Source organism: Myxine glutinosa, chromosome 4 (genome assembly GCF_964187855.1).
Source record: "Myxine glutinosa chromosome 4, kmMyxGlut1.1, whole genome shotgun sequence".
Classification (NCBI taxonomy): Eukaryota; Metazoa; Chordata; class Myxini; order Myxiniformes; family Myxinidae; genus Myxine; species Myxine glutinosa.
In genome coordinates this window covers 25946832-25971783 of record NC_136264.1, presented here as the reverse complement: position 1 = coordinate 25971783, position 24952 = coordinate 25946832, and the positions used below count along the sequence as shown (strand labels likewise).

At 43.2% G+C, this 24952-nt stretch overlaps 1 protein-coding gene across 1 annotated transcript in view; it reads right to left on the bottom strand.

Moving 5' to 3' along the window:
* The window catches only part of ECEL1 (endothelin converting enzyme like 1), an 85969-nt gene extending 61270 nt beyond the window's left edge, over nucleotides 1-24699 (bottom strand). The window contains exons 1-4 of the mRNA XM_068112028.2: nucleotides 24070-24699; nucleotides 21769-21837; nucleotides 21500-21610; nucleotides 18963-19052 (exon numbers count right to left, since the gene is read on the bottom strand). Coding sequence (XP_067968129.2) covers nucleotides 18963-19052; nucleotides 21500-21610; nucleotides 21769-21837; nucleotides 24070-24672 — 873 coding nt within the window. The 5' untranslated portion in view covers nucleotides 24673-24699. The remainder of the gene's footprint in view (nucleotides 1-18962; nucleotides 19053-21499; nucleotides 21611-21768; nucleotides 21838-24069) is intronic.
* Nucleotides 24700-24952: the final 253 nt, after the last annotated feature.

The following is a 24952-nucleotide window of genomic DNA, read 5'->3' as shown; positions in this document are numbered from 1 at the left end:
AATGATGGATTCCATGACTTTGCTGATAATTGGGAGAAGGCTGATTGGTCTGTAGTTGCTAGGATCTGTTTTTGCACCTTTTTTGTGCAAAGCGGTGATGTTGGCTGATTTCCAAGCAGATGGCAGTTGACCTTGAGCAAAAGAGAGGGTGAAGAGAACAGAGAGAGGGTGAGACAGAGCAGCAGAGCAGGATTTTAGGACCCGTGGGCTGATGCCGTCGGGTCCAGTTGCAGAATCAGAGTCGAGGGTTGACAGAAACTTTTCCACCTTGTCAGGAGGAAAGGACACGGAGTCCAGGAGCAGCAGGGTACGACTGGGTATGGTGGGTACAGAGAGGGATGGGTTTGGGACACAAGATTTAGAGGCAAACACAGAGTTGAGGCATTCAGCTTTTTCACGTGCGGAGTCAGCTGTGTAGCCGTTTGAGGTAAGGGAGGGGATGGAGGGGGAACAAACACCAGAAACGGATTTGACCAGACGCCACCAGGATTTGGAAGAGGGAGACAGATAAGAGAGTTCGGTCTTGAGAACGGAGAGATATTGTTTCCTGGCTCTCCTGAGGGTGGACACACACTTGTTTCGGGCTTTGTGAAAGGAAATGAGATTTCCTTCCGTTGGATTTGCTTTCCAGGAGACGAAGGCAAGTTGTTTCTGGGCAACAGCCTCACCACAAGATTCCGTGTACCATGGACGGGAGGAAGGGTATGACAACTGAAGACGAGATGGGATAAATCTGTGCATGAGAGAGAGCAATTTACTTTGGAAGAATTCCCAGGATGAGTTGATGTCAGAGGTGGTAGAGATGGGAGACCAGTCCAGATGATTGATGGCTGCTTGAAGACCGTGCCAGTTGGCCTGAGTGAAATGCCAGACTCGTCGACGCTGAGCAGGCTCCCTGAGGATGGTCAGAGAGATGTCCACTTTAACAAGGACATGATCAGATGATCCGATCGGAGCAGAAGAAGAGCAGCAGACATTTTCAGGGAAGTTAGTCATAACCAAGTCCAGAAGAGAAGATGTTCCGTTGACTGAGATCCGGGTCGGGAAATTGACAGATTGTGTCAGTCCCAGTGAGTCGCAGAAGTCCTTTGCTGAGGAGCCATGGCTGGTGAGAGAGGTACCCACACCCAGCCAACTGGCATGATGACAGTTGAAATCACCACATATGAGGGAGAGAGAGTTGGGATGAGTAGATAGAAGTTGGTCCATATCATCAGACAGCGAGATGTAGATTGAGTCATCACTGTTTGGTGGACGGTACAACACACATATGAACAAGAGGTGGGAGCGAAGGGGAAGCCGTAGCCAGAGGTATTCCTGGGGGTGAGGTGGAGAGAGTGCAGTGCAGGGCGAGTGAGGAAGAGAGTTTTTGATAAAGATAACAACCCCGCCTCCAGGACGAGGCTCAGGTCTATCATACCGGAGGAGGGAGTAGCCCGGGAGAGATAGTATGGAATCAGAGACATCATAAAGGAGGAAAGTTTCTGTTAAGCAGATCACGTCTGGTTTGACAGAAGCAACCTGTATGGAGAGATCAGTTAAGTTTGAACGAAGGCCCCGGATGTTTGAGGTCCATACCGTTAATGAAGAGGAAGGGGGAGCATCAGATACAGAACAGGGGGGAGGAGGGGTAGGGTAAGATGTGGAAGAGGTGGAAGAGGTAGGGAGAGCTGTTGAAGGTGTGTCAGAGATTTCAGAATAGCTCGGAGAAAGGGAAGGATGGGGCGGACAAAAGGTTTGATGGTGATTGGGTGAGCCACAATGAGGTGTTATTTGAGGAGGGGGAAGAGCCAGGCAGAAGGTTGGGGGAGATGGAGGTGAGAGTTTGAAGGGGGAAGAAGCAGGGAGGACGCTTTGAGGAGGGGGAGTGAGAGGGGGGAAATTGAGAAGCAATGAGGGTGGGGAGATTTGAAGGGGAGGGGTGAGGGGGGAGTTTGGGAGGGAAGGGGCAAGGGGAGGGATTTGAAAGGGATGGGATATGGGGGAGATTTGGAGGGGAGGGGTGAGGCAGGAGTCTAGGAGGGGAGGGGCGAGGGGGCGTCTTGGCGGGGAGGGGTGAGGGGGTAGTTTAGGAGGGAGGGGGCAAGGGGGGAGATTTGAAAGGGATGGGTGATGGGGAAGATTTGGAGGGGAGGGGTGATGGGGAAGATTTGGAGGGGAGGGGTTATGGGGAAGATTTGGAGGGGAGGGGTGAGATTGGATTTTTGAAAGTGTACGATTTATGGGAAACGAACATTTATTGCAAAATGAGTTTCTTGTGACCTTCGAGTTAAAAATACGTTTAAGGACGCTGGATGGAGGATGGAGTGCAGGAGAGTTTAGGGAATGTAGAAAAAAGGCACTATAGGAGATGGATATTTTTTTTGGGATGAATTGATTTGGTGAGCAAGTCGAAAGCAGCCTTTTAAAGAAGAAGAAGAAAAAGGTGTTATAAAATATGACGGAATACATAACTTGAGGGGAAAGTGTAAACATTGAAGGTTAATGAGTGAAAACTATCTGGGGAAATGGGGGAGAAAAACGTGGTCGAAGAACGAACGAACGAATAAGAATGAATAAACGAATGAGAACAGAGAAGGAAACTGTTTTTTTTTTTTTTTGTTTTGTTTTTTTTGAGTTGAGATTTACACAAGGAAGTAGGCTATGGGTGAAAAGACTGGGAATACAGAGAACGAAAGTTATTGGATCACAAAAGACGGACCGCTGAGAGAAAAACAAAGCCTCAAGGTTGTACAGTGCACACTGTACAAGGCCTCAAGACACGACACGGCAAACAGACGATCAATTTATGAAAGATAAACACCGAGAAACAACCAAAGTTGCACACAATAACTTCACACACCGAAAGATAAATACAGTTTCGACAAAATACAATTGTGAACAGACTTAACTTCGAAAAACGTGGAGACCGTGTGGAGCTTCGAAAATCCCTGCCGCCGTCTCCAAGATCTCGCGAGATCCTCCAATGTGATGTGAGTGGGAATGAGGACAAGGGGATGACAAAAGGAGTGGAGAAGATGGATACAGAAGCAAACTTTGACGAAGGAAAACAGAAAAGTTGGAAAAGAGTTGGACTTTGGGAGAGTTAACGGGGATAGAAAAGATCATCATTTTGGATGGGGGACGATCTGAGATGGAATTGAACATCTGTTGTGAAATACTGAAGGTAAGAATGAGATTGAGGAGAATGTGGAAGTTGATTCCACAAGTGGGAGAAAATAAGAATGAATGATTGGAAGTGATCAGTGATCCTGGATTTTCACCAGAAAGGGGTTGATGGTGGACTGCAAGCACCCTGCAAAAACCTGGGGGTTATGGGAGGACAAAGTACAGAGAGGACAGAGGGTGCAGTACGAGAAAAGAGGTGGTAGAAGACAGGGAGCCCACCAACCTGTCTGCAATGGCGAAGCGTTAGGCCCACAGACTCAGCTTCATCGTGGGAGATTGCAATGATCTTGAAGGCCTTGGTTTCCATACCGTCAAGCTGTGCAAGGTGTAAGGTAGGAGCACCTGCCCAGAGGAGAGTGCAATACTTCATCACGCTGTGGGTGAAGGCTTTGTTGGTGGAGAATAGTTCAGGTATGCCAAGGACATTGGCGGATGTAGGCGACTGGCCTCGGAGGCCAACTTAGAAATGTGGTTTGCCGAAGAAAGATCAAAGCTGATAGTGAGACCCAAGATTTTGAGTGACTGAACTTCTTTAAGAGGTTGTTAAGAAATAATGTAGATATGAGTCAGATGGTCCTTTTGGAGAGAGAGAGAGAGACCCCTACCCCCTCACCCAGGGGTTTTTCCACATTGGACAAATGCAATTTTAAGGAGTATAGATAGCACTTCAACGTTGCATTTTTCGTAGGTCGCTTCTAATAACAACGGTAACAAGAAAAAGAGCAATCAGGGATTGCAAACCCTCGCCAGGATGTATTTTTAGTGGTTTTTAAGGCATTTGTGTTAAAACAAATATGGCGGCCGAACCACGTGACCGATGACGTCGTTTTTTTTTTCTCCACTAATTTATTCCTAGATTATGCTCAAGAAATTTCATCTTGATCGGATGACGTTTTGTACTTGTCAAATTATGACGTCATAATGGAGGTACCTATGACATCATCATTCACAGATGTTATTCCACATGGAGAGTTCTTTACAATGAGCCATGTCTCAATTTTTTTCTATGCAGCGCTTTCGGAGATATAGGGGTGCAAAAATTTTCAGCTTTTCCAAGATGGCGGCCGAACCACGTGACCAATAACGTCATCATTATTTTATTTCCACCAATTTATGCCCACACGACGCTCAAGAAATTTCATCTTGATCAGATGAAGTTTTGTAATTGTCGATTTATGATGTCATAATGGAGGCACCTATGACATCATCATTAACATGTTTTATTCCCCATGGAGAGTTCTTTACAACGAGCCATGTCTCAATTTTTCTTTCCAGCGCTTTCGGAGATATATAGATGCAAAGGTTTTCGGTTTATCCAAGATGGCGGCCGAACCACGTGACCTATGACAACAACGGACCAAATGTTGCAGAGAAAATCATATTTATTCTGTGCGGACAAACAAACAGACAGATGAAAAATCGGTCAGAGACCGAGGACTTGCCGGAATTTACTTTTTTGTCGGCCATTTAGGACAAATATGGCGGCCGAACCACGTGACCGATGACGTCATCATTAACATGTTTTATTCCCCATGGAGAGATCTTTCCAATGAGCCATGTCTCATTTTTTCTATTCAGCACTGGAGGTGCAAAGTTTTTCGGTTTTTCGAAGATGGCGGCCGGACCACATGACCGATGACATCATCATTAACATGTTGTATTCCGCATGGAGAGTTCTTTACAATGATCCATGTCTCAATTTTTTCTGTTCAGCACTTTTGGAGATATAGTGGTGCAAAGTTTTGCCGTTTTTCCAAGATGGCGGCCGACCACGTGACATATGACGTCATCATTAACATATTTTATTCCCCATGGAGAGTTCTTTACAATGAGCCATGTCTCAATTTTTTCTGTTCAGCACTTTTGGAGATATGGTGGTGCAAAGTTTTGCCGTTTTTCCAAGATGGCGGCTGACCACGTGACTGATGACGTCATCATTAACATATTTTATTCCCCATGGAGAGTTCTTTACAATGATCCATGTCTCAATTTTTTCTGTTCAGCACTTTTGGAGATATAGTGGTGCAAAGTTTTGCCGTTTTTCCAAGATGGCGGCCGACCACGTGACATATGACGTCATCATTAACATATTTTATTCCCCATGGAGAGTTCTTTTCAATGAGCCATGTCTCAATTTTTTCTGTTCAGCACTTTTGGAGATATAGTGGCCCAACGTTTTGCCGTTTTTCCAAGATGGCGGCCGACCACGTAACTGATGACGTCATCATTAACATATTTTATTCCCCATGGAGAGTTCTTTACAATGAGCCATGTCTCAATTTTTTCTGTTCAGTACTTTTGGAGATATAGAGGTGCAAAGTTTTTCGGTTTTTCCAAGATGGCGGCCGAACCACGTCACCGATGACGTCATCAATTGGGCACAGTCTATTCCAGGGCAAGACCAATATGTGTACAAAGTTTGGCGATTCTACGTGCAACGGTGTAGACGCAGTGCTGCAAACAGACAGACAGACAAACAGACAGACAGACAGACAGACAGATGAAAAATCGGTCAGACCGAGGACTTGCCGGAATGTACTTTTTTATCGGCCATTTTAGACAAATATGGCGGCCGAACCACGTGACCGATGACGTCATTATTTTTCTAAACTAATTTATTCCTTGATGATGCTCAAGAAATTTCATCTTGATCGGACGAAGTTTTGTACTTGTCGAATTATGATGTCATAATGGAGGCACCTATGACATCATCATTAACATATTTTATTCCCCATGGAGAGTTCTTTACAATGAGCCATGTCTCAATTTTTTCTGTTCAGCACTTTTGGAGATATAGTGGTGCAAAGTTTTGCCGTTTTTCCAAGATGGCGGCCGACCACGTGACTGATGACGTCATCATTAACATATTTTATTCCCCATGGAGAGTTCTTTACAATGAGCCATGTCTCAATTTTTTCTGTTCAGCACTTTTGGAGATATAGTGGTGCAAAGTTACCCGTTTTTCCAAGATGGCGGCCGACCACGTGACATATGACGTCATCATTAACATATTTTATTCCCCATGGAGAGTTCTTTACAATGAGCCACGTCTCAATTTTTTCTATTCAGTACTTTCGGAGATATAGAGGTGCAAAGTTTTTCGGTTTTTCCAAGATGGCGGCCGAACCACGTGACCGATGACGTCATCATTTGGACACAGTATATTAGAGGGCAAGACAACTACGTGTGCAAAGTTTGGCGATTCTACATGCAACTGTGTAGACGTAGTGCTGCAAACAGACAGACAAACGAACAGATCAACATACTTGCCGGAATCTTTTCCGGCAAGTAACAAACGAACAGATCAACATACTTGCCGGAATCTTTTCCGGCAAGTAATGAAAAATCGGTCAGAGACCGAGGACTTGCCGGAATGTACTTTTTTATCGGCCATTTAGAACAAATATGGCGGCTGAACCACGTGATAGATGACGTCATCATTAACATATTTTATTCCCCATGGAGAGTTCTTTACAATGAGCCATGTCTCAATTTTTTCCGTTCTGCACTTTTGGAGATATGGAGGTGCAAAATTTTTCGGTTTTTCCAAGATGGCGGCTGAACCACGTGACATATGACGTCATCATTAACATATTTTATTCCCCATGGAGAGTTCTTTACAATGAGCCATGCCTCAATTTTTTCTGTTCAGCACTTTTGGAGATATAGTGGTGCAAAGTTTTGCCGTTTTTCCAAGATGGCGGCCGACCACGTGACATATGACATCATCATTAACATATTTTATTCCCCATGGAGAGTTCTTTTCAATGAGCCATGTCTCAATTTTTTCTGTTCAGCACTTTTGGAGATTTCGTGGTGCAAAGTTTTGCCGTTTTTCCAAGATGGCGGCCGACCACGTGACATATGACGTCATCATTAACATATTTTATTCCCCATGGAGAGTTCTTTACAATGAGCCATGTCTCAATTTTTTCTGTTCAGCACTTTTGGAGATATAGTGGCGCAACGTTTTGCCGTTTTTCCAAGATGGCGGCCGAACCACGTGACATATGACGTCATCATTTAGATATTTTATTCCCCATGGAGAGTTCTTTCCAATGAGCCATGTCTCAATTTTTTCTGTTCAGTACTTTCGGAGATATAGAGGTGCAAAGTTTTTCGGTTTTTCCAAGATGGCGGCCGAACCACGTCACCGATGACGTCATCAATTGGGCACAGTCTATTCCAGGGCAAGACCAATATGTGTGCAAGGTTTGGCGATTCTACGTGCAACGGTGTAGACGCAGTGCTGCAAACAGACAGACAGACAAACAGACAGACAGACAGATGAAAAATCGGTCAGAGACCGAGGACTTGCCGGAATGTACTTTTTTATCGGCCATTTAGGACAAATATGGTGGCCGAAACACGTGATAGATGACGTCATCATTAACATATTTTATTCCCCATGGAGAGTTCTTTTCAATGAGCCATGTCTCAATTTTTTCTATTCAGCACTTTCAGAGATATGGAGGTGCAATTTTTTTCCAAGATGGCGGCCGAACCACGTGACATATGACGTCATCATTAACATATTTTATTCCCCATGGAGAGTTCTTTCCAATGAGCCATGTCTCAATTTTTTCTGTTCAGCACTTTTGGAGATATAGTGGTGCAAAGTTTTGCCGTTTTTCCAAGATGGCGGCCGACCACGTGACATATGACGTCATCATTAACATATTTTATTCCCCATGGAGTTCTTTACAATGAGCCATGTCTCAATTTGTTCTGTTCAGCACTTTTGGAGATATAGTGGTGCAAAGTTTTGCCGTTTTTCCAAGATGGCGGCCGACCACGTGACTGATGACATCATTAACATATTTTATTCCCCATGGAGAGTGCTTTACAATGAGCCATGTCTCAATTTTTTCTGTTCAGCACTTTTGGAGATATAGTGGTGCAAAGTTTTGCCGTTTTTCCAAGATGGCGGCCGACCACGTGACATATGACGTCATCATTAACATATTTTATTCCCCATGGAGTTCTTTACAATGAGCCATGTCTCAATTTTTTCTGTTCAGCACTTTTGGAGATATCGAGGTGCAAAGTTTTTCCAAGATGGCGGCCGAACAACGTGACCGATGACGTCATCAATTGGGCACAGTCTATTCCAGGGCAAGACCAATATGTGTGCAAAGTTTGGCGATTCTACGTGCAACGGTGTAGACGCAGTGCTGCAAACAGACAAACAGACAAATGAAAAATCGGTCAGAGACCGAGGACTTGCCGGAATGTACTTTTTTATCGGCCATTTAGGACAAATATGGCGGCCGAACCACGTGACCGATGACGTCATCATTAACATATTTTATTCCCCATGGAGAGTTCTTTACAATGAGCCATGCCTCAATTCTTTCTATTCAGGACTTTTGGAGATGTGGAGGTGCAGAGTTTTTCGGTTTTTCCAAGATGGCGGCCGAACCACGTGACATATGACGTCATCATTAACAAATTTTTTTCCCCATGGAGAGTTCTTTACAATGAGCCATGTCTCAATTTTTTCTGTTCAGCACTTTTGGAGATATAGTGGCGCAACGTTTTGCCGTTTTTCCAAGATGGCGGCCGACCACGTGACATATGACATCATCATTAACATATTTTATTCCCCATGGAGAGTTCTTTACAATGAGCCATGTCTCAATTTTTTCTGTTCAGCACTTTTGAAGATATAGTGGTGCAAAGTTTTGCCGTTTTTCCAAGATGGCGGCCGAACCACGTGACCTATGACGTCATCATTAACATGTTTTATTCCCAATGGAGAGTTCTTTACAATGAGCCATGGCTCAATTTTTTCTGTTCAGCACTTTGAGATATCGAGGTGCAAAATTTTTCGGTTTTTCCAAGATGGCGGCCGAACCACGTGACCGATGACGTCATCATTTGGGCACAGTATATTAGAGGGCAAGACCAATATGTGTGCCAAGTTTGGCGATTCTACGTGCAACGGTGTAGACGTAGTGCTGCAAACAGACAAACAGACAGACAAACAGACAGACAAATGAAAAATCGGTCAGAGACCGAGGACTTGCCGGAATGTACTTTTTTATCGGCCATTTAGAACAAATATGGCGGCCAAACTACGTGATACATGACGTCATCATTAACATATTTTATTCCCCATGGAGAGTTCTTTACAATGAGCCATCTCTCAATTTTTTCCATTCTGCACTTTTGGAGATATAGTGGTGCAAAGTTTTGCCGTTTTTCCAAGATGGCGGCCGACCACGTGACATATGACGTCATCATTAACATATTTTATTCCCCATGGAGCGTTCTTTACAATGAGCCATGTCTCAATTTTTTCTGTTCAGCACTTTTGGAGATATCGTGGTGCAAAGTTTTGCCGTTTTTCCAAGATGGCGGCCGACCACGTGACTGATGACGTCATCATTAACATATTTTATTCCCCATGGAGAGTTCTTTACAATGAGCCATGTCTCAATATTTTCTGTTCAGGACTTTTGGAGATATGGAGGTGCAAAATTTTTTGGTTTTTCCAAGATGGCGGCCGAACCACGTGACCGATGACGTCATCATTTGGGCACAGTATATTAGAGGGCAAGACAAATACGTGTGCAAAGTTTGGTGATTCTACGTGCAACGGTGTAGACGTAGTGCTGCAAACAGACAAACAGACAAACAGACAAACAGACAAACAGACAAATGAAAAATCGGTCAGAGACCGAGGACTTGCCGGAATGTACTTTTTTATCGGCCATTTAGGACAAATATGGCGGCCGAACCAGGTGACCGATGACGTCATCATTAACATATTTTATTCCCCATGGAGAGTTCTTTCCAATGAGCCATACCTCAATTTTTTCTATACAGGACTTTTGGAATTGTGGAGGTGCAGAGTTTTTCGGTTTTTCCAAGATGGCGGCTGAACCACGTGACCGATGACATCATCATTAACATATTTTATTCCCCATGGAGAGTTCTTTACAATGAGCCATGTCTCAATTTTTTCTATTCAGCACTTTCGGAGATATGGAGGTGCTAAGTTTTTCGGTTTTTCCAAGATGGCGGCCGACCACGTGACTGACGACGTCATCATTAACATATTTTATTCCCCATGGAGAGTTCTTTACAATGAGCCATGTCTCAATTTTTTCTGTTCAGCACTTTTGGAGATATAGTGGTGCAAATTTTTGCCGTTTTTCCAAGATGGCGGCCGACCACGTGACATATGACGTCATCATTAACATATTTTATTCCCCATGGAGAGTTCTTTACAATGAGCCATGTCTCAATTTTTTCTGTACAGCACTTTCGGAGATATAGAGGTGCAAAGTTTTTCGGTTTTTCCAAGATGGCGGCCGAACCACGTCACCGATGACGTCATCAATTGGGCACAGTCTATTCCAGGGCAAGACCAATATGTGTGCAAAGTTTGGCGATTCTCCGTGCAACGGTGTAGACACAGTGCTGCAAACAGACAAACAGACAAACAGACAAACAGACAGACAAACAGATGAAAAATCGGTCAGAGACCGAGGACTTGCCGGAATGTACTCTTTTATCGGCCATTTAAGACAAATATGGCGTCCGAACCACGTGATAGATGACGTCATCATTAACATATATTATTCCCCATGGAGAGTTCTTCACAAAGAGCCATGTCTCAACTTTTTCTATTCAGCACTTTTGGAGATATGGAGGTGCTACGTTTTTCGGTTTTTCCAAGATGGCAGCCGAACCACGTGACCTATGATGTCATCATTAACATATTTTATTCCCCATGGAGAGTTCTTTACAATGAGCCATGTCTCAATTTTTTCTATTCAGCACTTTCAGAGATATGGAGGTGCACAATTTTTCGGTTTTTCCAAGATGGCGGCCGAACCACGTGACATATGACGTCATCATTAACATATTTTATTCCCCATTGAGAGTTCTTTACAATGAGCCATGTCTCAATTTTTTCCATTCTGCACTTTTGGAGATATAGTGGTGCAAAGTTTTCCCATTTTTCCAAGATGGCGGCCGAACCACGTGACCGATGGCGTCATCATTAACATATTTTATTCCCCATGGAGAGTTCTTTACAATGAGCCATGTCTCAATTTTTTCTGTTCAGCACTTTTGGAGATTTTGTGGTGCAAAGTTTTGCCGTTTTTCCAAGATGGCGGCCGACCACGTGACTGATGACGTCATCATTAACATATTTTATTCCCCATGGAGAGTTCTTTACAATGAGCCATGTCTCAATTATTCTGTTCAGCACTTTTGGAGATATAGTGGTGCAAAGTTTTGCCGTTTTTCCAAGATGGCGGCCGACCACGTGACATATGACGTCATCATTAACATATTTTATTCCCCATGGAGAGTTCTTTCCAATGAGCCATGTCTCAATTTTTTCTGTTCAGCACTTTTGGAGATATAGTGGCGCAACGATTTGCCGTTTTTCCAAGATGGCGACCGAACCACGTGACTGATGACGTCATCATTTACATATTTTATTCCCCATGGAGAGTTCTTTACAATGAGCCATGTCTCAATTTTTTCTGTTCAGCACTTTTGGAGATATAGTGGTGCAAATTTTTGCCGTTTTTCCAAGATGGCGGCCGACCACGTGACATATGACGTCATCATTAACATATTTTATTCCCCATGGAGAGTTCTTTACAATGAGCCATGTCTCAATTTTTTCTGTTCAGTACTTTCGGAGATATAGAGGTGCAAATTTATTCGGTTTTTCCAAGATGGCGGCCGAACCACGTCACTGATGACGTCATCATTGAGGCACAGTATATTAGAGGGCAAGACCATTATGTGTGCAAAGTTTGGCGATTCTCCGTGCAACGGTGTAGACGCAGTGCTGCAAACAGACAAACAGACAGACAAACAGACAGATGAAAAATCGGTCAGAGACCGAGGACTTGCCGGAATGTACTTTTTTATCGGCCATTTAGGACAAATATGGCGGCCGAACCACGTGACCGAGGACGTCATCATTAACATATTTTATTCCCCATGGAGAGTTCTTTACAATGAGCCATGTCTCAATTTTTTCTATTCAGCACTTTTGGAGATGTGGAGGTGCAGAGGTTTTCGGTTTTTCCAAGATGGCGGCCGATCCACGTGACCAATGACATCATCATTAACATATTTTATTCCCCATGGAGAGTTCTTTACAATGAGCCATGTCTCAATTTTTTCTATTCGGCACTTTCGGAGATATGGAGGTGCTAAATTTTTCGGTTTTTCCAAGATGGCGGCCGACCACGTGACATATGACGTCATCATTAACATATTTTATTCCCCATGGAGAGTTCTTTACAATGAGCCATACCTCAATTTTTTCTATTCAGGACTTTTGGAGATGTGGAGGTGCAGAGTTTTTCGGTTTTTCCAAGATGGCGGCCGAACCACGTGACCGATGACATCATCATTAACATATTTTATTCCCCATGGAGAGTTCTTTACAATGAGCCATGTCTCAATTTTTTCTGTTCAGCACTTTTGGAGATATAGTGGTGCAAAGTTTTGCCGTTTTTCCAAGATGGCGACCGACCACGTGACATATGACGTCATCATTAACATATTTTATTCCCCATGGAGAGTTCTTCACAATGAGCCATGTCTCAATTTTTTCTGTTCAGCACTTTTGGAGTTATAGTGGCGCAACGTTTTGCCGTTTTTCCAAGATGGCGACCGAACCACGTGACTGATGACGTCATCATTTATATATTTTATTCCCCATGGAGAGTTCTTTACAATGAGCCATGTCTCAATTTTTTCTGTTGAGCACTTTCGGAGATATGGAGGTGCAACGTTTTTCGGTTTTTCCAAGATGGCGGCCGAACCACGTCACCGATGACGTCATCAATTGGGCACAATATATTAGAGGGCAAGACAAATACGTGTGCAAAGTTTGGCGATTCTACGTGCAACGGTGTAGACGTAGTGCTGCAAACAGACAAACAGACAGACAAACAGACAGACAAACAGACAGACAGACAAACAAACGAACAGATCAACATACTTGCCGGAAAATTTTTCCGGCAAGTAACAAACAGACAGACAGACAAACAAACGAACAGATCAACATACTTGCCGGAAAATTTTTCCGGCAAGTAACAAACGAACAGATCAACATACTTGCCGGAATCTTTTCCGGCAAGTAACAAACGAACAGATCAACATACTTGCCGGAATCTTTTCCGGCAAGTAACAAACAGACAGACAAACAGACAGAAAATCGGTCAGAGACCGAGGACTTGCCGGAATGTACTTTTTTATCAGCCATTTAGAACAAATATGGCGGCTGAACCACGTGATAGATGACGTCATCATTAATATATTTTATTCCCCATGGAGAGTTCTTTACAATGAGCCATACCTCAATTTTTTCTATTCAGCACTTTCAGAGATATGGAGGTGCAAAATTTTTCGGTTTTTCCAAGATGGCGGCCGAACCACGTGACATATGACGTCATCATTAACATATTTTATTCCCCATGGAGAGTTCTTTACAATGAGCCATGTCTCAATTTTTTATATTGAGCATTTTTGGAGATATGGAGGTGCAACGTTTTTCGGTTTTTCCAAGATGGCGGCCGAACCACGTTACCTATGACGTCATCATTAACATATTTTATTCCCCATGGAGAGTTCTTTACAATGAGTCACATCTCAATTTTTTCTATTCAGCACTTTGGGAGATATGGAGGTGGTAGGTTTTTCGGTTTTTCCAAGATGGCGGCCGAACTACGTAACTGATGACGTCATCATTAACATATTTTATTCCCCATCAAGAGTTCTTTACAATGAGCCATGTCTCAATTTTTTCTGTTCAGCACTTTCGGAGATATAGAGTTGCAAACTTTTTCCAAGATGGCGGCCGAACCACGTGACCAATGACGTCATTACTAACATTTTATTCCCCATGGAGAGTTCTTTACAATGAGCTCAATTTTTTCTGTTCAGCACTTTTGGAGATATAGTGGTGCAAAATTTTGCCATTTTCCAAGATGGCGGCCGAACCACGTGACTGATGACGTCATCATTAACATATTTTATTACCCATGGAGAGTTCTTTACAATGAGCCATGTCTCAATTTTTTCTGTTCAGCACTTTTGGAGATATAGCGGTGCAAAATTTTTGCCGTTTTTCCAAGATGGCGGCCGACCACGTGACATATGACGTCATCATAAACATATTTTATTCCCCATGGAGAGTTCTTTACAATGAGCCATGTCTCAAATTTTTCTGTACAGTACTTTCGGAGATATAGAGGTGCAAAGTTTTTCGGTTTTTCCAAGATGGCGGCCGAACCACGTCACCGATGACGTCATCAATTGGGCACAGTCTATTCCAGGGCAAGACCAATATGTGTGCAAAGTTTGGCGATTCTCCGTGCAACGGTGTAGACGCAGTGCTGCAAACAGACAAACAGACAAACAGATGAAAAATCGGTCAGAGACCGAGGACTTGCCGGAATGTACTTTTTTATCGGCCATTTAGGCCAAATATGGCGGCCGAACCATGTGACCGATGACGTCATCATTAACATATATTATTCCCCATGGAGAGTTCTTTACAATGAGTCATGTCTCAATTTTTTCTATTCAGCACTTTCGGAGATATGGAGGTGCTAGGTTTTTCCAAGATGGCGGCTAACCCACGTGACCGATGACGTCATTATTAACATATTTTATTCCCCATGGAGAGTTCATTACAATGAGCCATGTCTCAATTTTTTCTATTCAGCACTTTCGGAGATATGGAGGTGCTAGGTTTTTCCAAGATGGCGGCTAAACCACGTGACCGATGACGTCATTATTAACATATTGTATTCCCCATGGAGAGTTCTTTACAATGAGTCATGTCTCAATTTTTTCTATTCAGCACTTTCAGAGATATGGAGGTGTTAGGTTTTTCGGTTTTTCCAAGATGGCGGCCGAACCACGTGACATATGACGTCATCATTAACAAATTTTATTCCCCATGGAGAGTTCTTTACAATGAGCCATGTCTCAATTTTTTCTGTTCAGCACTTTTGGAGATATAGTGGTGCAAATTTTTTGCCGTTTTTCCAAGATGGCGGCCGACCACGTGACATATGACATCATCATTTACATATTTTATTCCCCATGGAGAGTTCTTTACAATGAGCCATGTCTCAATTTTTTCTGTTCAGCACTTTCGGAGATATAGAGGTGCAAAGTTTTTCCAAGATGGCGGCCGAACCACGTGACTGATGACGTCATCATTAACATATTTGATTCCCCATGGAGAGTTCTTTACAATGAGCCATGTCTCAATTTTTTTGGTTCAGTACTTTTGGAGATATGGAGGTGCAAATTTTTTCGGTTTTTCCAAGATGGCGGCCGAACCACGTGACTGATGACGTCATCATTAACATATTTGATTCCCCATGGAGAGTTCTTTACAATGAGCCATGTCTCAATTTTTTTGGTTCAGTACTTTTGGAGATATGGAGGTGCAAATTTTTTCGGTTTTTCCAAGATGGCGGCCGAACCACGTGACCGATGACGTCATCATTTGGGCACAGTATATTAGAGGGCAAGACCAATATGTGTGCTAAGTTTGGCGATTCTACGTGCAACGGTGTAGACGCAGTGCTGCAAACAGACAAACAGACAAACAGACAAACAGACAAACAAACGAACAGATCAACATACTTGCCGGAATCTTTTCCGGCAAGTAACAAACAGACAAACAGACAAACGAACAGATCAACATACTTGCCGGAAAATTTTTCCGGCAAGTAATGAAAAATCGGTCAGAGACCGAGGACTTGCCGGAATGTACTTTTTTATCGGCCATTGAGGACAAATATGGCGGCCGAACCACGTGACCGATGACGTCATCATTAACATATTTTATTCCCCATGGAGAGTTCTTTACAATGAGGCATGTCTCAATTTTTTCTATTCAGCACTTTTGGACACATAGAGGTGCTAAGTTTTTCGGTTTTTCCAAGATGGCGGCCGAACCACGTGACATATGACGTCATCATTAACAAATTTTATTCCCCATGGAGAGTTCTTTACAATGAGCCATGTCTCAATTTTTTCTGTTCAGCACTTTTGGAGATATAGTGGTGCAACGTTTTGCCGTTTTTCCAAGATGGCGGCCGACCACGTGACATATGACATCATCATTAACATATTTTATTCCCCATGGAGAGTTCTTTACAATGAGCCATGTCAATTTTTTCTGTTCAGCACTTTTGGAGATTTCGTGGTGCAAAGTTTTGCCGTTTTTCCAAGATGGCGGCCGACCACGTGACTGATGACGTCATCATTAACATATTTTATTCCCCATGGAGAGTTCTTTACAATGAGCCATGTCTCAATTTTTTCTGTTCAGCACTTTTGGAGATATAGTGGCGCAACGTTTTGCCGTTTTTCCAAGATGGCAACCGAACCACGTGACTGATGACGTCATCATTTACATATTTTATTCCCCATGGAGAGTTCTTTCCAATGAGCCATGTCTCAATTTTTTCTGTTCAGCACTTTTGGAGATATAGTGGCGCAACGTTTTGCCGTTTTTCCAAGGTGGCGACCGAACCACGTGACTGATGACGTCATCATTTACATATTTTATTCCCCATGGAGAGTTCTTTACAATGAGCCATGTCTCAATTTTTTCTGTTCAGTACTTTCGGAGATATAGAGGTGCAAATTTATTCGGTTTTTCCAAGATGGCGGCCGAACCACGTCACCGATGACGTCATCATTGAGGCACAGTATATTAGAGGGCAAGACCATTATGTGTGCAAAGTTTGGCGATTCTCCGTGCAACGGTGTAGACGCAGTGCTGCAAACAGACAAACAGACAGACAAACAGACAAACAGACAAACAGACAAATGAAAAATCGGTCAGAGACCGAGGACTTGCCGGAATTTACTTTTTTGTCGGCCATTTAGGACAAATATGGCGGCCGAACCACGTGACCGATGACGTCATCATTAACATGTTTTATTCCCCATGGAGAGATCTTTCCAATGAGCCATGTCTCATTTTTTCTATTCAGCACTGGAGGTGCAAAGTTTTTCGGTTTTTCGAAGATGGCGGCCGGACCACATGACCGATGACATCATCATTAACATGTTGTATTCCGCATGGAGAGTTCTTTACAATGATCCATGTCTCAATTTTTTCTGTTCAGCACTTTTGGAGATATAGTGGTGCAAAGTTTTGCCGTTTTTCCAAGATGGCGGCCGACCACGTGACATATGACGTCATCATTAACATATTTTATTCCCCATGGAGAGTTCTTTACAATGAGCCATGTCTCAATTTTTTCTGTTCAGCACTTTTGGAGATATGGTGGTGCAAAGTTTTGCCGTTTTTCCAAGATGGCGGCTGACCACGTGACTGATGACGTCATCATTAACATATTTTATTCCCCATGGAGAGTTCTTTACAATGATCCATGTCTCAATTTTTTCTGTTCAGCACTTTTGGAGATATAGTGGTGCAAAGTTTTGCCGTTTTTCCAAGATGGCGGCCGACCACGTGACATATGACGTCATCATTAACATATTTTATTCCCCATGGAGAGTTCTTTTCAATGAGCCATGTCTCAATTTTTTCTGTTCAGCACTTTTGGAGATATAGTGGCCCAACGTTTTGCCGTTTTTCCAAGATGGCGGCCGACCACGTAACTGATGACGTCATCATTAACATATTTTATTCCCCATGGAGAGTTCTTTACAATGAGCCATGTCTCAATTTTTTCTGTTCAGTACTTTTGGAGATATAGAGGTGCAAAGTTTTTCGGTTTTTCCAAGATGGCGGCCGAACCACGTCACCGATGACGTCATCAATTGGGCACAGTCTATTCCAGGGCAAGACCAATATGTGTACAAAGTTTGGCGATTCTACGTGCAACGGTGTAGACGCAGTGCTGCAAACAGACAGACAGACAAACAGACAGACAGACAGACAGATGAAAAATCGGTCAGACCGAGGACTTGCCGGAATGTACTTTTTTATCGGCCATTTTAGACAAATATGGCGGCCGAACCACGTGACCGATGACGTCATTATTTTTCTAAACTAATTTATTCCTTGATGATGCTCAAGAAATTTAATCTTGATCGGACGAAGTTTTGTACTTGTCGAATTATGATGTCATAATGGAGGCACCTATGACATCATCATTAACATATTTTATTCCCCATGGAGAGTTCTTTACAATGAGCCATGTCTCAATTTTTTCTGTTCAGCACTTTTGGAGATATAGTGGTGCAAAGTTTTGCCGTTTTTCCAAGATGGCGGCCGACCACGTGACTGATGACGTCATCATTAACATATTTTATTCCCCATGGAGAGTTCTTTACAATGAGCCATGTCTCAATTTTTTCTGTTCAGCACTTTTGGAGATATAGTGGTGCAAAGTTACCCGTTTTTCCAAGATGGCGGCCGACCACGTGACATATGACGTCATCATTAACATATTTTATTCCCCATGGAGAGTTCTTTACAATGAGCCACGTCTCAATTTTTTCTATTCAGTACTTTCGGAGATATAGAGGTGCAAAGTTTTTCGGTTTTTCCAAGATGGCGGCCGAACCACGTGACCGATGACGTCATCATTTGGACACAGTATATTAGAGGGCAAGACAACTACGTGTGCAAAGTTTGGCGATTCTACATGCAACTGTGTAGACGTAGTGCTGCAAACAGACAGACAAACGAACAGATCAACATACTTGCCGGAAAATTTTTCCGGCAAGTAACAAACAGACAAACAAACGGACTCAAATGCAATACCCTATCCTCAGGCGAGGGTAAGGAAAAATAATCTCACCACTGGGGTAATGGTTTGCAGGGCCTCGATGGAAATGCCATCGGGTCTGGAGTTCCCGTCTCCGTGTGTTCGCCTTGAATCTGACATGGCCTGGAGAAAAGAGAATTTAATTATAGACTTAGATAACTAACAATGATTTATCTTATTTAATATTTATTTAAGAAAGGTCTGGGGAATAATTAAGCAACTAGAGGCCTGCTAGCTTGACTTCATTTGTTGGAAGGTGTTGGAGACGTTAATAAAGGAACAGATAGGGAACCATCTTACTATTAATTCACCAAATGTCTGTCTGTCTGTCCGTCTGTCTGTTCCCAGGTACCGCCAAAACGTCTGAACCGATCGCAACGAAATTTTGGGTGGGTAATCATGGGACCCCCTGGAGTAAAATAGGCTATATTGCTTTTCCAATTTTTTTCCCCAATTTTCCAATTTCCAATTTTTCCAAACACGATGGAATAATATTTACCGATATGAACAGTGATGTGGCTTTTATTGAAATTCTACAAATACTGATTAGATTTTGATGATTTGCGTGTGATATGATTTAACGGATGTTTATATAAATCGTTTAAAATTAAAAAAAAACCCTTCACTTTATGATATTTTGCCTTTTCATTTGGGCCTCCCAATTGTAGATATGAGTTGTTAGGGTTAGGGTTAGGGTATCAATAATTGCTCGTATCAATAATCCGTTGCTAGTATCAATAATTTCAATCTGATTAAAGGTAGTCAGCATGGATTTACTAAAGACAGGTCTTGTCTAACAAATCTTTTGGCGTTCTATGAATGAGTTACTGAATTGGTGCATGAGGGAAGAATGGCAGTGGACATAGTATATTTACACTTAAAGAAGGTATTTGATAAGGTACCGCATTGGAGGTTGTTAACTAAGGCGAGGGCTTGTGGAGTGGCTGGTCAGGTAGCTACCTGGATTTGAAAGAGGGTTAGTGATAGGAATCCAAGAGTGGCTGTAAGTGGGAGGATGTCTGGTTGGGAGGATATAAGTCATGGGGAACCTCAGGGATCAGTACTGGGACCATTATTATTCATAATTTACATCAACAATTTGGATAGTGGGGTCAAGAGTCCGCTTTGTAAATTTTCAGATGACAACGCTTGTAGGTAAAATAGATAGCAGAGAGGTGGGGGTTTATGGGGGATTATTGATCAGATTTAGCAAAGTCTACATTCTTTCATAAATTTGGCAAAATATTGGCAGATGCAATCAATTTAACATAGAGATGCAAGGAGCTGGGGAGGGGTAATAACAATGAAAAGAGGGATTACCTGATGCAAGGGGTGGTCTTAGAGCATGTAAAACAGAGATAAGGGGGTGGTAATACATAGGGAGTGGAGTGGGTGGGGGGGGGGGGGGGAGGGGTTGTAATGCAGACAGCACAGTGCCAGGTAGCTACAGGTAAAGTTAACAGGGTGTTAGGTTGTATTCGGAGGGGGGTAAATTATAAATCAATAGAGGTAGTGTTAACATTGAACAGCAATTTAGTGAGGCCTCATATTGTGCATAGTTTTGGTCACCACGTCGGGGGACATAGCTGCCATTATAAAGGGTTAAGCATAAAGTAACTACATTGATTCCAGGGATAGGTAGACTTAGTTATGAGGCTGGTGGAGGAGAAAGGAAGTGAGCTCATAAAAGGATTTGATGGAGATGTTTAAGATAATGAAGGGTATTGACAAAATAAGCAGAGAGTTTTTCAGCAGAATAGACAGTGATTGGCCTGGAAGTAAAGAAGAAGAGAGTTAGGACAGTAATGAGGCAAGGTTATTTTAGTTAGAGAGTAGTAAATGTATGAAATGGTCTACATATAAAGAAAGGTAGGACCAGGAGAAAGAGTATATATGTTGAAATTGAAATTATATATACTAGCAACGGTACCCGCCCTATGGGCGGGGCTTCAATTGGGAGGCCCAAATGAAAAGGCAAAATATCAGAAATTGAAGCCTTTTTTTATTTTAAACGATTTATATAAACATCCGTTAAATCACATCACACGCAAATCATCAAAATCTAAACAGTATTTGTAGAATTTCAATATAAGCCACATCACTGTTCATATCGGTAAATATCATTCCATCGTGTTTGGAAAAACTGGAAAATTGGAAAAAAAATTGGAAAAATAATATAGCTTATTTTACTCCAGGGGGTCCCAGGATTACCCACACAAAATTTCCTTGCGATCGGTTCAGCCGTTTTTGCAGTACCTGGTACCCTGCGGACAGACAGACAGACAGACAGACAGACAGACAGACAGACATTTGGCGAATTATAGTATGATTTAATAGGTACCTAAATGCATTGGAGATAGAGGGGTACAGGGATATTTGCAGGACTTGGAGGAATGCTTGTGTGTGGATGGGTGAGGATATCTGGGGTTGGTTTAGTGCAGGTATGATGGGCCGAATGGCCTCCCCCCTGTGCCAACATTCCTTGTATATCCTTGTAATTACATTGCTATTGTAAATGGCAAATACAATTACGAATTAAACATCTAACGTAGACTTAATAATAATTTTGCCTTTGCAAGCTTCTTCTCAAGTTCGAACACGTGTGCGAGTTTGTGTCCGGGTCTCCTGGCCCCAAGTAGAGTGGAAAGTTTTCTCATCAGCGTCTTGTATGCCTTGATCACCTGTACAAGTTGAAGAAAAGCGAAAGCGATCACATTTCATCAAATATCAAATTTAATGTGAAGGAAAACGAACACAATGGGACAAAACTTTACAGATGCAGATAGACTGATGCGTAAGACCCATCAGATGTCTGTCAGAATTGGACAGGATCACAGACCTTAAGGCTATCCCGATCTTGCCAAAGGTACAGAGACCATTCTGGTAGAGTGAGACCTCCTTGGTCTATCTGTTGGATTTGTCATGTGCGCAGGTGGGGGCAAGGAGGTGGATGCGAAAATATGTAAGACGTACTGCACATAATTATAAGACATGGAAATATATGTACATATCCAGGTTACAGGGAGTATGGTAAATAATTATAGTTAGACGACATTAAGGATCCTATGGTGTTTGTGGAGAATAGGTAAGACATCACCAGAACCCTGAGGAAATTACAAGTTCCTGCACTCGGGCCAGAATGGCGAGCCATCCTGGATTGCATCCCCAAGACAACGAAACCAATATATAAATATATATACGAACAGAAGCCCATGCTAAAAATACCACGACAGAAGAGCTTTAGCGTATTATTATATACAGTGCATTCAGAAAGTATTCACACCCCTTGATGTTTTTTTCACATTTTATTGTGTTACAGCCTGAATTTAAAATGGATTGAATTGAGATTTCTTTTTGTCACTGATCTACACGTAATACCTCATAATGTTAAAGTGGAATTTTTATTTTAGATTTTTTTTTTTACAAATTCATCAAAAATGAAAAGCTGAAATGTCTCGAGTCAATAAGTATTCAACCTCTTTGCTATGATACTCCAAATTGAGCTCAGGTGCATCCAATTTCCTTTGATCATCCTTGAGATGTGTATACAACTTGACTGCAGTCCACCTGTGGTCAATTCAATTGATTGGACATGATTTAGAAAGAAACGCACCTTTCTACACAAGGTCCCACAGTTGATAGTGTTTGTCAGAGCAGAAACTCTACAATGAAGTCCAAGGAAATGTTCTTAGAACTCCAGGATGGAATTGTGAGGAGGCTTAGCGAGGGTATAAAAAGGGTATAAAAGGGTATAAAAAGGGTTCTGGGAAAGGGTACAAAACAATTTCTAGAGTGTTGAAAGTTCCCAAGAGCACAGTGAGCTCCATCATTAGGAAATGGAAAAAATATGGAACTACACAGACTCTTCCTAGAACTGGTCATCCAACTAAACTGAGGAATTGGGCAAGAAGGACGTTGGCTAGGAAGGTGACCACGAACCCAATGACCACTCTGGCAGAACTACAGAGTTCCTTGGCTGAGATGAGAAAACCTGCCGGAAGCACAACAGTCTCTGCAGCACTTCCAAAATCTAGGCTTTATGGAAGGGTGGCCAGACAGAAGCTACTTCTGAGAAAAAGGCACATGACCTCACACCTGGAGTTTGAAAAAAAGCACGTGAAACACTCTGAGAGCATGAGGCAAATTATTCTGTGCTCTGGTGAGACGAAGATTGAAATGTTTGGCCTGAATGCAAAGCACTAATTTTCGCAGAATCCAAGCACAGCTCATCACCCATCTGTCCAACACCACCCCGACTGTGAAGTATGGTGGTGGCGGCATCATGCTATGGGGATGCTTTTCAGCGGCAGGGACTGGGAAACTTGTAAGGATAGAGGGAACAATGAATGGAGCCAAATGTAGACAAATCCTTGAAGAGAACGTGCTTCAGAGTGCAAGAGACCTTAGACTGCGGCGAAGATTTACGTTCTAACAGGCCAATGACCCCAAGCATGCAGCCAAAACAACACTGGAATGGCTTTAGAGCAAGAACGTGAAAGTCCTTGAGTGGCTCAGCCAAAGCCCAGACTTGAATCCCATTGAGAATCTGTGGAAAGACTTGAAGATTGCTGTTCACCGAAGCTCCCCATCCAACTTGACAAAGTTTGAGCAAATCTGCAACGAAGAATGGGAGAAACTCCCCAAAATCCAGATGTGCAAAGCTGATACAGACAAACCCAAGAAGCCACAAAGCTGTAATCGCTGTCAAAGCCGCTTATACGATGTATTGACTCAGGGAGTTGAATACCTACGTAAATTAGATATTTCTGTATTTCATTTTCAATAAGTTTGTGAGGTATTGTGTAGATCGGTGACAAAAAAATCTCAATTCAATCAATTTTTAAATCAGGCTGAAACACGACAAAATGTGAAAAAAGTCAAGGGGTGTGAATACTTTTTGAAGGCACTGTGCACGTGTATGTTATAGTGCCGCTCCTGGTAGGTGGGGGTATTACAAGTCAAAAAAAAATTCCTGGATAATTATACACCTATGTGGATGAGTTATAATTACTAGTTCAGGTATTTCTCTGCATTCCTTCGCCACGATTCACGTCATTCGCTCAAGCCTCAAATTCAGGTATTTAACGATAATTCAGGCAGTTCGATATATGTATTCAGCATTCGCGAGAAACTTTCCTACCCGAATGACATTCCTGCTGGAGTTCTCTCCATCGACGTCAACAATAAGGGAGAGGAACACCGGGACGTTGTAGACGCCGTGAGCTCGAAACAGCAGCTCATTCATGTCCCATTGCTCAGGGTTCCAGAAACCCAGCACGTCCCAACCCCCGAGAGTGCGAACCTCGTCCAGTAGAGGCTCTCCGGCTCGTCGATCCAGCTCGGCTGTGTCCGTGCACGACCGGTAGAATTTCCGCGCTTTTTCCTCAGCGAACGAGGTCGCCCTCCCGGAGCGTTGACCTTCCGTCAGCAGCGCCCGGAGCTTGCGCTCGTTCTCCAGCTCGATAACGCTCACTAACCCGAAGCTCTGTCGATCCTCGGGCATGCGATGCCGGGCGAGCCATCCTCCGCATGCGAACGCGTAAAAGTCCTGGCACGGGTCGGCAGACGCGTTCACATTGAGCCGCAGGAACCGAGCCGCCTGTCCGAAGCGTGGAGTCCGGTCGCCGCTTCCTCCCGTCGGAAAGAACGAGTGCTTTGTCCCCGCGAGTCGTCCCAGCAGAAGCACGCTGCCCAGCACGCCGCACAACCCGAGCGCCAGCGCACACACCACCAGCAGGGCCATCTCCCGGGCGCTGCAACCACCGCTCGAGGCGAGACCCGCCGGGCGGACACACACCGCCAGCACGGGCCCAGCACCCCGCGAAAGGGTCCCCGATGGACTCTCTAGGTCTCGGTAATTACACACGAAAGATTGAGAGCGACCTTTGTTGGCCATCTCCGCGGTACCTAGAAACATGAAGGGTCTTCAGTCGTGCGAACACCGTCGATTGGTGCTCCCCTCATGAGTATTAAAACTGAAGTCTCCCAAGCTCACCAGGTCCCTGGCGCAGACCCGTGAGACA